General features: G+C 27.6%; 2 protein-coding genes and 1 long non-coding RNA gene across 4 annotated transcripts; 2 read left to right on the top strand and 1 right to left on the bottom strand.

Moving 5' to 3' along the window:
• Positions 1–154: 154 nt before the first annotated feature.
• On the bottom strand, positions 155–10,966 carry LOC130672044 (NADP-dependent malic enzyme). Of its 2 annotated transcripts, none has more exons than XM_057476251.1 (7): positions 10,813–10,966; positions 9,324–9,498; positions 3,455–3,613; positions 2,703–3,377; positions 1,282–1,650; positions 912–1,206; positions 155–532 (listed from the first exon to the last, which is right to left on the bottom strand). In XM_057476251.1, exons 1-7 carry the CDS (start codon positions 10,875–10,877, stop codon positions 417–419), a joined length of 1,854 nt encoding a protein of 617 aa, XP_057332234.1. In that variant the 5' UTR covers positions 10,878–10,966; the 3' UTR covers positions 155–416. The 2 variants fall into 2 exon arrangements, with proteins under 2 accessions (XP_057332234.1, XP_057332233.1); XM_057476250.1 differs by lacking the exon at positions 10,813–10,966 and adding an exon at positions 9,935–10,029.
• On the top strand, positions 5,173–8,498 carry LOC130672046 (uncharacterized). Its single transcript, XR_008990612.1, has 3 exons — positions 5,173–5,484; positions 5,605–6,007; positions 8,090–8,498. It is a non-coding gene; the product is annotated as an uncharacterized LOC130672046 (long non-coding RNA).
• A 1,470-nt stretch (positions 10,967–12,436) lies between the features above and the next one.
• LOC130670713 (histone H1-like) lies at positions 12,437–13,440 on the top strand. The gene has a single exon (XM_057474145.1). It carries the CDS (start codon positions 12,531–12,533, stop codon positions 13,158–13,160), a length of 630 nt encoding a protein of 209 aa, XP_057330128.1. The 5' UTR covers positions 12,437–12,530; the 3' UTR covers positions 13,161–13,440.
• Positions 13,441–13,485: the final 45 nt, after the last annotated feature.

Here is a 13,485-nt window from a genome sequence, read left to right as displayed (position 1 = left end):
CACCAGCTTTCTCCTTAATTGCAATCATGTTTTTTTTTTTTTTTTTTTAATTTTCTTTTGCTTTTTTAAAACTTTTATTTCAAAACCAATTTAAAAATCCGGGTTCGATTCTTGGCCGCGGTTTTTTCAATATTGAATTTAATTATAAATACTCAATTTTTTAAATCGATTCATACCTTTATTTTCCTCTGTACATAAATTTATAAATAAATACACTTGTGTGCATGCTAATTAAAAATAATAAAAATTAATATTTATTTAAATTAAATATATGATAAAAAGAAATTCAGTCGGATGCTAATATATATTTTGTTACTTTCCTTGTTCATTAATTAATTAATAATTATTATTTTGTGACAATTATAAATTACTTTGTGTTTCATTATATTTAACAATTCAATTATTTATCATATTATTTAAAGTTTAGGCCATGAATACGTGACAGGTAGAGCTGTTTTGTAATGAGTATCATACAATTGAGCATTGATGAACTCTTCATAATTCGCCGGCCGTGGATGTACTGTCGCCAGAGCTGAAATAATTAAAAATCATCATTTAATTACCTTTCAACTTCAAACCCAATCATCAAAATTTTGCATTACAACCCGCGAGTTGTTGCCTGAGCCAAAGGCTACTGCGGCAAACACGCAGATCAAAGCGCCATCTGCCATTGATTAAAATAAACTCACGCATGCGCGATTATTTATTCTCACGAGACAAAAAATTTTCCAATCCCTGGTGGAAAATTTTCGGAATTTTCTCTGAAAGTCTTTCGAACTTTGAAAAAATCTTTATAACTTTAGAACCGAGTTTTTCAGAGAAAATTCCGAAAAATTTCCACCAGGGATGAACAAAAAAAATTCAAAATTTTCGTCCAAAAAAAAAAAAAACGAATAATTAAATAAACTTACAATAATTGTATGCGTATTCCATTATTTGTGCGGCAATTTTTAATGAACAGTCACGTATATGATTGAGTGGTGGATACAAATTACCCGAATCTAAATCTTCATTAGTAACAATATCCGCAAGTGCGTTAGCGGCAACGAGGAATGTTTCTTCAGGAATTGTTTTCATGCCTGCGCAAATTGCACCGAGAGCAATACCAGGGAAAATGTAACTGTTGTTACCCTGTCCTGGATGGTAAGTTTTACCGTTAATAGTTACCGGGTCAAATGGAGACCCACTGGCAAATATACAACGTCCCTGCAAAAGTAAATATGAATTTAATTAGATATTTAAATTAATATAAATTGATTGATTGATTGATTGATGGATTACATTTGTTGCAGTGTAGGCTTCTTCGGCAGTACACTCGGCTTTACTGGTAGGATTACTCAAGGCAAAGATAATTGGCCGTTCATTAAATTCTCCCATGTCGTGAAGAATTTCTTTGGTGAACGCGCCGCCGATTGCCGCGGCTCCGATCAACACCGTCGGCTTGACTGTCTTTACCACCTCGACGAGGGTGTCTACTGGAGCATGATCACGTGCAAATCTAGCTTTGTGTTCATTGATACCACCAGAGGGACGATCCTTTACGATCAATCCTTTGGAGTCAACCATCCAAATCTTACTGATTGCTTCTGCTTCACTCACGCCTTCTTTCATCATCGCCATTACGCACAGTCCAGCTATTCCAAGTGCTGCCTATTTAAATTAAATATTTTATTAGAACATGGACAAAAAAAAACAGTAGCTACTGCTGCGCAGAACAGTGCAGTCAATATAATGTACAAAACAACAAAATATCTCATAGAACAGCAAGAATTACTCTGCCGACAGCAATGGCGACTTTTTTTCACAGCTCGAGTTCTGTTTCGAACTGTAGTAAGCGCTGTTGAGTACATTACGATAATAGCAGTAATAATTACTCTACTAATGTCAATCGTTAACCTTTAGGAACATAGCCGGCATTTTTTTACTTTGTCTCTCCTCGTTACTACGGAGTCATGAGTAGTGCAAACTTGTTCCCGAGAGAGAATAAACTTCAGACATCCCCCCACTACTGAAAATTTCTAAACTGCCCATGCGTAAAGGAGTGGCAGAATATTTAGTACATAGAACAGTCAGAGTGGGAGTAAAAACTGAAAATACCCGAGGTACACTTTCTGGCTGTGACTATTTCATACTTCACTTTTGCGCAGTAACGTTATTCGAAATTGCACTGCGCATGTCTTGTGATTTAACATTCTATAGTAAGACTGCGCTAAAGCAGTGGCCGCAGAAATGAAGTACGCACTTCTCATGACCCTGCTATAACAAAGAGACAAGACATGCGCAATGCAATTATGACATGACTGGTTACTGCGCAACAGTGAAGTATGAAATAGTCCTAGCAAGAAACTACCTCGAGTATTTTCAGTTTTTACTCCCACTCTGACTGTTCTATGCACTAAATATTCTCCCACTCCTTTACGCATGCGCAGTTTAGAAATTTTCAGTAGTGGGGGGATGTCTGAAGTTCATTCTCTCTCGGGGACAAGTTTGCACTACTTATGACTCCGTAGTAATGAGGAGAGACAAAGTAAAAAAATGGTGGCTATGTTCCTAAAGGTTAACAATTGACATTAGTAGAGTAATTATTACTGCTATTACCGTAATACACTCAACACCACTTACTACAGTTCGAAACAGAACTCGAGCTGTGAAAAAAAGTCACCATTGTGCGCGTAATTAACAATATTAAGTATATTTATTACCTCGCCAGCACCCTGGAAGACAATTGTATTCTCAGCTAACTTGGTCTTGGTAATTCTCAACGAAGCCAATAAACCAGCGACAGCAACTGATGCAGTACCTTGGATGTCATCATTAAAAGTACAGTAATCATCTCGATATTTAAGTAATAATCTAAATGCATTTCTGTTTCCAAAGTCTTCGAACTGGATCAAAGTATTCTGCCCATAGCGTTTTACGATAGCTTTCATAAATTCATCAACGAAGTCATCGTACTCTTGACCAGTGACACGCTGATGCCGATGCCCGATGTAAAGAGGATCATCAAGAAGCGACTGGGTGTTGGTACCAACGTCCAGAGTCACTGGAAGACACTGATGAGGTTTTATACCAGCGAGTGCGGTGTAGAGTGATAATTTTCCAATAGGAATTCCCATTCCATTGGCACCGAGATCACCAAGACCAAGAATTCTTTCACCATCGGTAACAACCACAGCGCGGACGTCGTGCTCGGGCCAGTTCTTCACCACATCGTACACGTGCCCTTTGTCGTGGATGCTGATAAACAGACCACGTGGACGCCGATAGACGAAACCGAACTTCTGACACGCGAGTCCTACTGTCGGCGTGTACACCAGGGGCATCATCTTCTCCACGTTCTCGGCGAGCAAACGGTAGAACAGACGTTCATTCCTATCCTGTTATTTATAATTAAATTGTTATTTTTGTTTCGTTTTGTTTTAATTAGACTGGTAATTATTTTATTGATACGAACAAGTAAGCTGGTTAAGTAGATGTATTTCGATAAGTCGTCAGTATAACGATCTAAATTCAGACGGCACAGTTCCAGTTGCTCTTCTTGGGTTTTTACTGCCGCGGGAAGTAGACCGTGGATTCCTAGGATTTGTCTTTCCTCGATACTGAATGCCATACCCTTAAATAAATTAAATATTATTAATCACTGTCAGTATATTTTTAAATTAAAATATTTACAAATAAATGAAAATTTTTTTTACTGAGTAATTATTAAATTAATTTAATTTTCTAAGCTTTCTTCCGGTCAATTTTTATTCTTGCGAATAAAGAAAACTTTTTGATAAAATAAATAAAAATTATATATAATTTTATTTAAAAATTATTTTTTTGGGAGAAAAATTTCTTGTGAAAAGAAAAAATTTTCTTGGGTCAATAAATTATTTGTTTCTCAACTTGAAGGAATAAATTCTTATAAGAAGAAAGTTCTTAAGGGGGGAAAGGGGTCTAAAAAATTTTGAAATTAATTTTTAAAAAACACGTAAGGGGAAGCGGGTCTGAGATACAAAAAAAAGAGGATATTTTTGTGATTTTTTTTTCAGAGTACCTTTGATATTAAAATTCTTAAAATTTGTAATATTATTAAGCATAATCCCAAGAATATTCTGCTAAATTTTCATATAAAAATATTGGAAAATAAGCCAGTGGTAGTGGGGAGAGACGAGTCACCTCAAAAAAAAAAGTCTCCATGCCGTAGGCAAGATAACTCATGGCTGCTTTATCTGAAATAAAAAAACCAAAAAGATTTCTTTAGTACATAAATTTATCTTGGATTTGAACGGAGGAATAAATAAAATATTCATTTTTGAATTTTTGGTAAAGGTACAATCAAAAAGTTCTGGTTTTTCCCAAAAAAATTCTTCCTTTTGTTTAATTAAAAAATAAGTAGTTATTGAAAAAAAAAACTTTCGTTCAAATCTAAGATAAACTTGTGTACTAAAGAAATCTTTTTGGTTTTTTGATTTCGGATGAAGCACTCATGAGTTATCCTGCCTACGGCATGTAGACTTTTTTTTTAGGTGACTCGTCTCTCCCCACTACCACTGGCTTATTTTCCAATATTTTTTTATGAAAATTTCACAGAATATTCTTGGAATGATGCTTAATAATGTCACAAATTTTAAGAATTTTAATAACGAAGGTACTCTGAAAAAAAAAATCACAAAAATATTCTCTTTTTTTTATATCTCAGACCCCTTTCCCCCCTTCTTTAAAATCTTTGAATATTCGTAAGTTCAAATAATTCGAAAATTTACGAATAATTAAAAAAATTCTGGATAATTAGAATTTCTGAATTGAAAAAAAAAATTTTCTAAAGGCTAGGAAAAATTTCTCACACAAACAAATTTCTGTTTTCAATTTATAATTCCAAAAATTTCTTGGGACTCATTAAAATTTTTCGCGCCAAAAAATTCTTTTTTTCTGTGTTTGTTATCTAAAATCCAAAGATTTCAAATTTTACAAAATCATTTAAATTCAAGTATCATAAATACTTTTACACTAAAATTCTTTAATGACATGAAAGTATGTAATCAAATCAATTCATTTTAAAAAAGTACCATCATGTCATAATAATAGAGTTTACTGATTAGATATAATTTTTATCTCACCTAAAATATATATAAAATATACACATATTGATATTTTTGTAATGAATCTTTCTAGATATATAAATTTAGATATCGACAAAAAATAAACTCGTCATAAGTATAATTAATTATTCAAGTGACAATTGATTTAGTTGATGTACTTCGTCCTCGCCAGCGGTAATTTAAAAAAAAACGAACTGATAAAGTCATAAAGGACCTCGGCTGAGTAGAATAATTAATTTTTTATACATATATACGTATTATTAATATTTATATGTAACAATTAACTCTAAAATAATAAATCAAAGACAATGCAAGGATTTTTTTTATATTTTTTGATGGATGTAAGGCCTCGGGCCTTTTTGAAAGGTCCATCCTTGTTATTGAGAGCGAGGTTTTTTAAGTAATTATTTAAAAATGTATACTCTAGCTAAACAATTGTTTATTGTTTTAAAAGAAAACAACTTTTTATATATTCATGATTAATATAAAAAAATTAATCGGTTATTTTTTACTTTTTCAGAGTTATGACATATGGATTTATCGAGTGTAAAGATCATTAATAAGACAGCTGACATAAGGAAATAGTGTTTTTATTAAACTATACAACGAATAAAACTGGATTTTTTTCCTGGCCGCGTTATCCGCGGATGACCTTGACAAAGAATGTGATAAAAAAAAAAATTAACACGAGTGTTGTAAGATAAATCAACAAGTGTCTAATTATAACTTTTAAAATTTAAATCCGTTTATTTTTTACTTTTTATTATTATTTATTACTTTACTTTTTATTATTTAAATTTACGACGGTTATGAAATTATTTTGTCCCAGTTTATAAATTACTATTGTATTTAAAAATTTATTTTTAAATTTAATATCGAAAATTATTGTAATTATTTTGGATGGCAAATTGTTCAGTTATCGGGTAATATTTTTTTTTTGTTAAATAAATTAAGTGGTAATTTAAAAAAAATTATAAATAGATTTGAATCTTTGATTAAAAATAATTAATAACCTTTGAGTTTTATTCAAAATATTTTTTTCGCGCTGAATAATTTAATTTAATTGATAGGGATATCAAAATGTTTTTATTTAAAGTCCATAAATAAATAAAGACGAAAGTTGTTTATTATTTTTAATCAATTAGCAACATATTAATCAATAAACAAGATAATTAAACAATGCAATTTGTTATTGTAATTAAAGTTTTAAATGATAATTTTTTTATTTATAATTTATTGGTTTTAAATTTCGTCTGGTAAATTAATGGAAATTTTTTGTAATTAAACTTTTAAAAAATTTATTTATTTAGACTTTTAATGAAATTAATTGACTTAGAATTTTCAAAAATTTTATTTCTGTTGATTCTTAAAAAATTTGTTTACTCCGATTTCAATACAAAAAATTTATTACTGTAAATTTAAAAAAAATTCATTTATTTAAACTTTTAAAGAAAATTAATTGACCTAGAATATTCAAAAATTTTAATTGTGTCAATTTTAAAAAATTTTATTTACTCCGATTCAAAAAAAAAATTTATTACTGTAGATTTTAATAAAATTAATTTAATTAGACGTTTAAAGAAAATTAATTGACCTAGAATATTCAAAAATTTTAATTCTGTCAATTTTTTAAAAATTTATTTACTCCGATTCAAAAAAAAAAAAAAATTTATGTAGACTTTGAACGAAATTAATTGACCAAGATTTTCAAAAATTTTATTTCTGATGATTTTAAAAAAAAAATTATTTACTCCGATTCAAATAAAAAAATTCATTACTGTAGATTTTAGAATTTTCAAAAATTTTATTTATGTCGATTTTAAAAAAATTTATTTACTCCTATTCAAAAAAAAAAAAATTTATGTAGACTTTGAAAGAAATTAATTGACCAAGATTTTCAAAAATTTTATTTCTGTCGATTTTGAAAAAATTTATTTACTCCGATTCAAATAAAAAAAATTTATTACAGTAGGTTTTAATAAAATTTAATTATTTAGACTTTTGATGAAATTAATTGACCTATAATTTTCAAAAATTTTATTTCTGTTGATTTTTAAAAAATTTATTTACTCCGATTAAAAAAAAAAAAAATTTATATAGACTTTGAAAGAAAATTAATAGACCTAGAAATTTCAAAAATTTTATTTCTGTCGATTTAAAAAAAATATATTTACTCCGATTTAAAAAAAAAAATTTATGTAGACTTTGAAAGAAATTAATTGACCAAGATTTTCAAAAATTTATTTACTCCGATTCAAATAAAAAAAATTTATTACTGTAGATTTAAAAAAAAAATTAATTTACTAAGACTTCAAAAATTTTATTTCTGTCATTTCTTAAAAAATGAATCATTAAAATTTAAAAAAAAATTTACTACTGTCAATGAAAAAATTTTCCATAAACTGTCTATTAAATTTAAAAAAATATTTTCACTTAAAAATAAACTTGAGGTCTAGCAATTCAATCGATTGAGACCTCCTTTGTTCCGGTGTTGACGACCCCATTTCTCAACATATATATAATTTATATACATATTTATATACCATCACAAATCGTATCGTTATGTATACAATAAAATCAATCACTATAAAAATTACTCATCCTCATAAATAACAACCCGAACTTCGTTACCCAGAAAAACTTTCATTTTAATTTCATTTTCACTTAAAACATTTAAATTAACGAGTTCCGAGAAAGTGCAATCACAGACCCATGAAGGTCATTTACTTTATCGCAACCGAAAATTAACTAACAATTAATCCTACTCTGTAATTTTCCACCACTGAGTCCTCACTATTCAAAAAAACTAAATAAATTCATAAGCGATATTTAAATAAATTGACATAAAAATTTACCCGTCCGTCAATAGATAAAAGTGCCTCGGGAATACTTATCCATAATTTTTCTTTCGATACAAAAGTCCACCAATCTTTGTCCATTTTTCCATACGATTTTATTTATTCAAATTCAAATGATAAATAATATTTTTAAAAATGTATCCTTAGATTTTGATATTCTACCCAGCAATTAAATCCAAAGGACCTTCTGTCTGCTACTATTCTATTCAGTGTATAAAGAACTAAGTCAGGTCAGGTACTAAGTCCTTTCTGGACTACGACTACGTCACTTGAGGAAAATTAATAGCCAAGGGTTCATACCCCATACCAGGACTCTCGAGTACACGAAGGCTTTCAAATGTCCGTGGATACGGTTGCCGTGTAATGTTTCTTGAACCTGTCCATTTTATACCTGGGTAAGGTGTTCTAGTCTCCAGTCAGTCGATCGATAGTTAAAAAAAAAATATATATATTTTATTATAAAAGAAAAATGTAAAAACTTGTAGCAGTAAAATGATAAATAAAATGAATTTTTCAATTCAAAAATAAAATTAACTGGACTTTGGTCCGCAGGTTAATCAACAGACCTTTATTATTTATTGATTACTAGTTCACAGTCCATACCCAGTGTGAATTAATTGCATAAAACGTCATTACTAAAAATAATTCAATGAATTTAATTATTGTCATAAGTTACGCGGTTTTGTTTAAAAACACGACAGGAAAATGATTTTCCTTGTATGTAATTTTTTTTTTTTTAATTAAATTTCAGTGGGAAATATTTAGATGAATAATTAATTAATTTTTGAGGTTCTGTTCATTTAATAATTAGTTTATTTATCGGTTTAATGATGCAACTTAGGAATTTATTTACGTCAAGGTTTAATTTAAATGTTGTATAAATCAGGTTTTATTTAAATTTAAATTCAAATAGGTGGAAGTTTTTAAATTTAATATGCAAGTAGTTTTTTTATGTGATTGTTAATTATTATTATTAAATTATTAGATAATCCTGTAATTAGTAGACAATTGAAAATTTTTTAACAATTTAATTTAAAAAAAAAAATCAAAAATTTGCACATGTAGAAAATTTAAAAAACTATAGGTGCAATTTTTTAAATTTATCATTTTTTAAAAAATTAAAAATTATTAGTCGGCTAATTACAGTATTATAATTATTTGAGGAAAAATATTCCACGTGTTAGAGGTTCATTTAATCAATATATATATATATATATATATATATATATATACATTTATAACAATGAAATATACTCATGATGAGTCAGTTAAAATAAGGAAACTTTCAAATTATAAATTTAATGATTAGAAAAAAAAAACGTGTATTAAAAAATAATAATTATTAATATATATAGAATATATATAAAATATACAAACTTACTTTATTTAATTGAGGATTTCGAAGGTGATCAAGTCCACGCACAAGATTCGCCGAAATTTCATCACCTGGTCCACGTTGTCCCAATTGATCTCTCTCCATTTCAAATTTAATTTTATTTAGATTTCTATTCAAATTTAAATTTCTATCACAAATTTCTTGCTTGTTATCACGTACTCTAAAAAAATTTAACTGTTATTTTAAATAAAATAATTGTTACTTAAATTGAAGACGAGTGAAGTAAACTTTCGTTTAAATTTAATTTTAAAATAAAGACGTATAAGTTCCTAGTTATGCTGAGCTCATAAAATGAAAATGTACATCGTACGACCCCAACAGTCAACAGATTAAATGTTCTACGTTCTACGTCGACGTGGTGGGTTTTATATACGTGACGTTTTTGAAGGGCGTGGTGGGGAAAAGAGCTAAAGGATCGTTCATTTTACTTTACAGTATTGTATAGTCATATATATACATATATATATATCTATATACCTATTCAATACATCTATACTCATATATATTATACATATATGCATATAAATGTTAGATAATTAAAGCGCATGCGTCTGTTTAATTATTTAAACATTTAATAAATTTAAAAAAAAAATTACCTGTTTAATTGATTATTCAAATTTGAATAATTCAAATTACGTTTGATTGTATATTTGTTAAAAAATAATTTTTGAAACATTGTAAGATTTTGATACTCGACTCGATGATTTTATTTATTAAATGAATGAAAAGTAAAAGCAAATAAAAAAATTATGTTAGACAAAGTTCAATTGAATTGACCTGCAATTAATTATTGATAATAAATTACCATTATTGATATTGTTAATGTTGATATATATATATATTTTATATTAAGATTTTTAAAAGTATGGATTTATTTGTTTTATTATTTAATTTAATTGTTTGAAATTTAAATAAAATTTAAGAGCGCGTAAGAAATCAGCTGATTTACAGCTGATTTGATGACACCGTTACTTTGCGTGTACACTACACACTTATTAATATATATATATATATAAAATGGGAGTAAGATTTCGATTAGAGATATCGATTTTTTTTATTACATAAATAATGATAACGTACTGTTATTTTTTTTTATCTTTTTTTTATTGAATTTTTTTAAAAATTCAATTTTTATTTTAATTAGATTTCAAATGTATGACTTAATTAATTTTTTTAATAAAATAAAACGTCATTGTTTTAAAAAAAATTAAAGAATTTAAAAGTTTTGTGATAATGAAGTTCTATTAATTTTTGAATTTTTTTTTTAAACGACAAATTATTTAAAAAATTGCACTTATAGTTTTTTTAATTTTCTACACGTGCATATTTTTATTTTATTTTATTTTTTTTTTTTTTGTAATTAATCTGTTGAAAAAAAATCTAAAAGTTAATTGTGTAACTTCCATAGAACAAAATTTTTTAATTAAAAAATTTAATTGCTGTTCATATTTTTGATTAAAAAAAAAAAACTTACGGAGAAAATTTTCCTGGTGGAATTGTTGATAAATCTTTAGATAATTTAGATTGTCTAGTGCCCATTGTTAATAATTATTTTTAAAAAATTAACTGGGTTTAAATTTTGAAAATTTAAAGCGCGAAATTTAAAAATTAAATTTTAACTGGAAAATTTAAAAGCACTATAAATTTTTGCTGGTAATAAGAAATTCCCAGTGAGTTAACGAAATTAAAATAAGTAAATATATATGAAAAAAAAAATAGTTATTTTTAAAATGATTAAAACAACTCGGCGGTCGAGTAGAAACAAAGAGATTCGCGCAATGCGCGTTCGATATATCAAATGATCTTTATAATCACGAATGGTGGCAGCAGTGCACCAAGGCAAAGGATCTTTCTCTTTTATTTATATTTATATATGTATATAAATATATATATTCACTACTATAAGTACCGAACACTCAAACAATTAAATATAATTCAGTAGTTTAATTCCTTACTCTATATATATTATATACAATTATAATTTCTACCACTTACTTTTCCCACTCTATTATTCTCATAAAAAATATATATAAAACAAACACAAATTTATGTACATACACATTAAATATATATAAATTTAATGCAAGTACTCTCGCTAATTTAAAAATTAATATCCAACTTTTTATTTTATTAAATTATTATATTTTTTTATATCATAATATATACGCTTACGTTGTTTCTCTCACTCATATTAATTTTTATAATTAACTACAATTCGTAATTACGAAAAAAATTATTTTAATTACCATAATTACGATTTAATTGAAATAAATGAAAATATTAATGACTTTTTAAAATTTACCTCAGATATATGTTTAATAATTTTATTAAATTTTTGTAATATATATGACATTTATATAAATTTTCAGTGTAATTTATACTTTCATTTGTTTATTTTAAAAAACAAAAAGTTTTAATTTTAAGCTCAATAAAAAATATTTAAACAGAAGCCGACAATGCCGGCTGAGTTTAAACATTTTTTTTAATAAACAAATAAATTTATTGTGATTAAAAAAAAAATTTAACTATTTCTTTGATACTTATTTTGACTAAAAAAGAAAAAAAAATAAAATGAAATCGAAAAAAAAAAGTTTTTTAATTATTTTAATCCTTTCATTAATTAAACGCGTAATTCGTTCCGCGTAAAAGTGCACCAGACTCACAACTTAAAGGCCTTGATGTTAAAACTAAAAATAAAATATTTTTTTAAAAATTATTTTAACAATAGCTTGAGATTCTCTGCTTTAAAATCCACAAAGTCAAAATATTTAAAAAAATTTATTGCCTCTAATAAATTGATTCTTAGCAGCGATTGCACTCGCCGCGTAATTTCACTCCTTGGAACTTACGTCAATTAAAATAACTTACTAATTAATTATATGGATTTTTATTAATTAATTAGTATTATTAAATATTCTTTTTATGAGTAAAATAGTCAGAGATTGATAAATTTTACGGTAAAAAGGTGTAATTAATAAAAATATATGTGAATCGGTACCACAAAATTGGACTATCGGGCGTTTGATAGCGCAAAAGACAGTCGCGATCTTTCTCCATGGTCCGCGCTTCGTAACGACTCGGGTAACTTTGTGCTATTGTTGATCAATTATAGTTAAAAGTTGTTAAAATTGTCATAAATTTATTTTAAAAAAAAATAAATCAATAATTGTCATAAGAAAAAAATTTTTTCTCATGAAAATGACTGACACTGACGTAACGATGGCCGCTGCAGAGTCAAGACCAACTAAAAAACCAACGAAAGTCAAAAAAATAAGATCTAAGCCAACACATCCGCGAACCGCGGATATGGTGAACGCGGCTATAAAATCACTAAAGGAACGCAGCGGATCTTCATTGCAAGCCATTAAAAAATACGTCACTGCGACGTACAAAATTGACGCTGAAAAACAGGCGCCTTTTATCAAAAAGTACATCAAGGCTGCAGTCGAATCTGGTGGACTTGTCCAGACCAAAGGCAAAGGTGCTGCTGGTTCATTCAAATTATCTGTTCACGGTGAGACAACCAAACGGACGAAGGCTAAAACTCCTAGCAAGGCATCGGCGAAAGCTGTCAAAAGTCCGAAGAGAACTCCTGTCAAGAAGCTGGTGAAGAAAGTCGTCAAGAAGACGGAAGTGAAAAAAGTAACCGCGAAACCTGCGGAGAAAAAGAAGGCGGTGAGAAGTCCAGCTGCTAAACTTCCGAAGGTCAGATCTGCGGTCAAGGTCAAGCCTGTCGCCAGAGTTGTCAAGAAGGTGCAGAAAAAAGCTCCAGCCAAAGCGAAAGTCGTGAAGAAGGTGAAGAAAGTTACTAAAAAAAAGTGAACTTTGTAGATTTTTAAGTTAGTTTTTATTTTATTCAAATTTATCTGAAATCTGTTTATGTTTTGGCTTTTGGAGTCTTGATGGATCTCAGAGATTAGTCTCTATTTTTTTTTTTGTTATAAAATAATATTTTGTTTGATATAAAAAAGAAAATTTATTTTGAAAATTGTTTTAATTATAGATTTAATTTATTGTTAACATCTAAGTTATTAATCATATGTAAATATTGTTCATTTATTCATTTTTTTAATTAAATAAATATATAATATATATTAATAAATTTCATTTATTGTCTTCCTTGTCCACTACTATTATTATTATTGTT

Source organism: Microplitis mediator, chromosome 7 (assembly GCF_029852145.1).
Source record: "Microplitis mediator isolate UGA2020A chromosome 7, iyMicMedi2.1, whole genome shotgun sequence".
NCBI classification, from domain to species: Eukaryota; Metazoa; Arthropoda; class Insecta; order Hymenoptera; family Braconidae; genus Microplitis; species Microplitis mediator.
The sequence above is the reverse complement of the archived record's forward strand: the minus strand, read 5'-3'. Positions and strand labels throughout refer to the sequence as shown.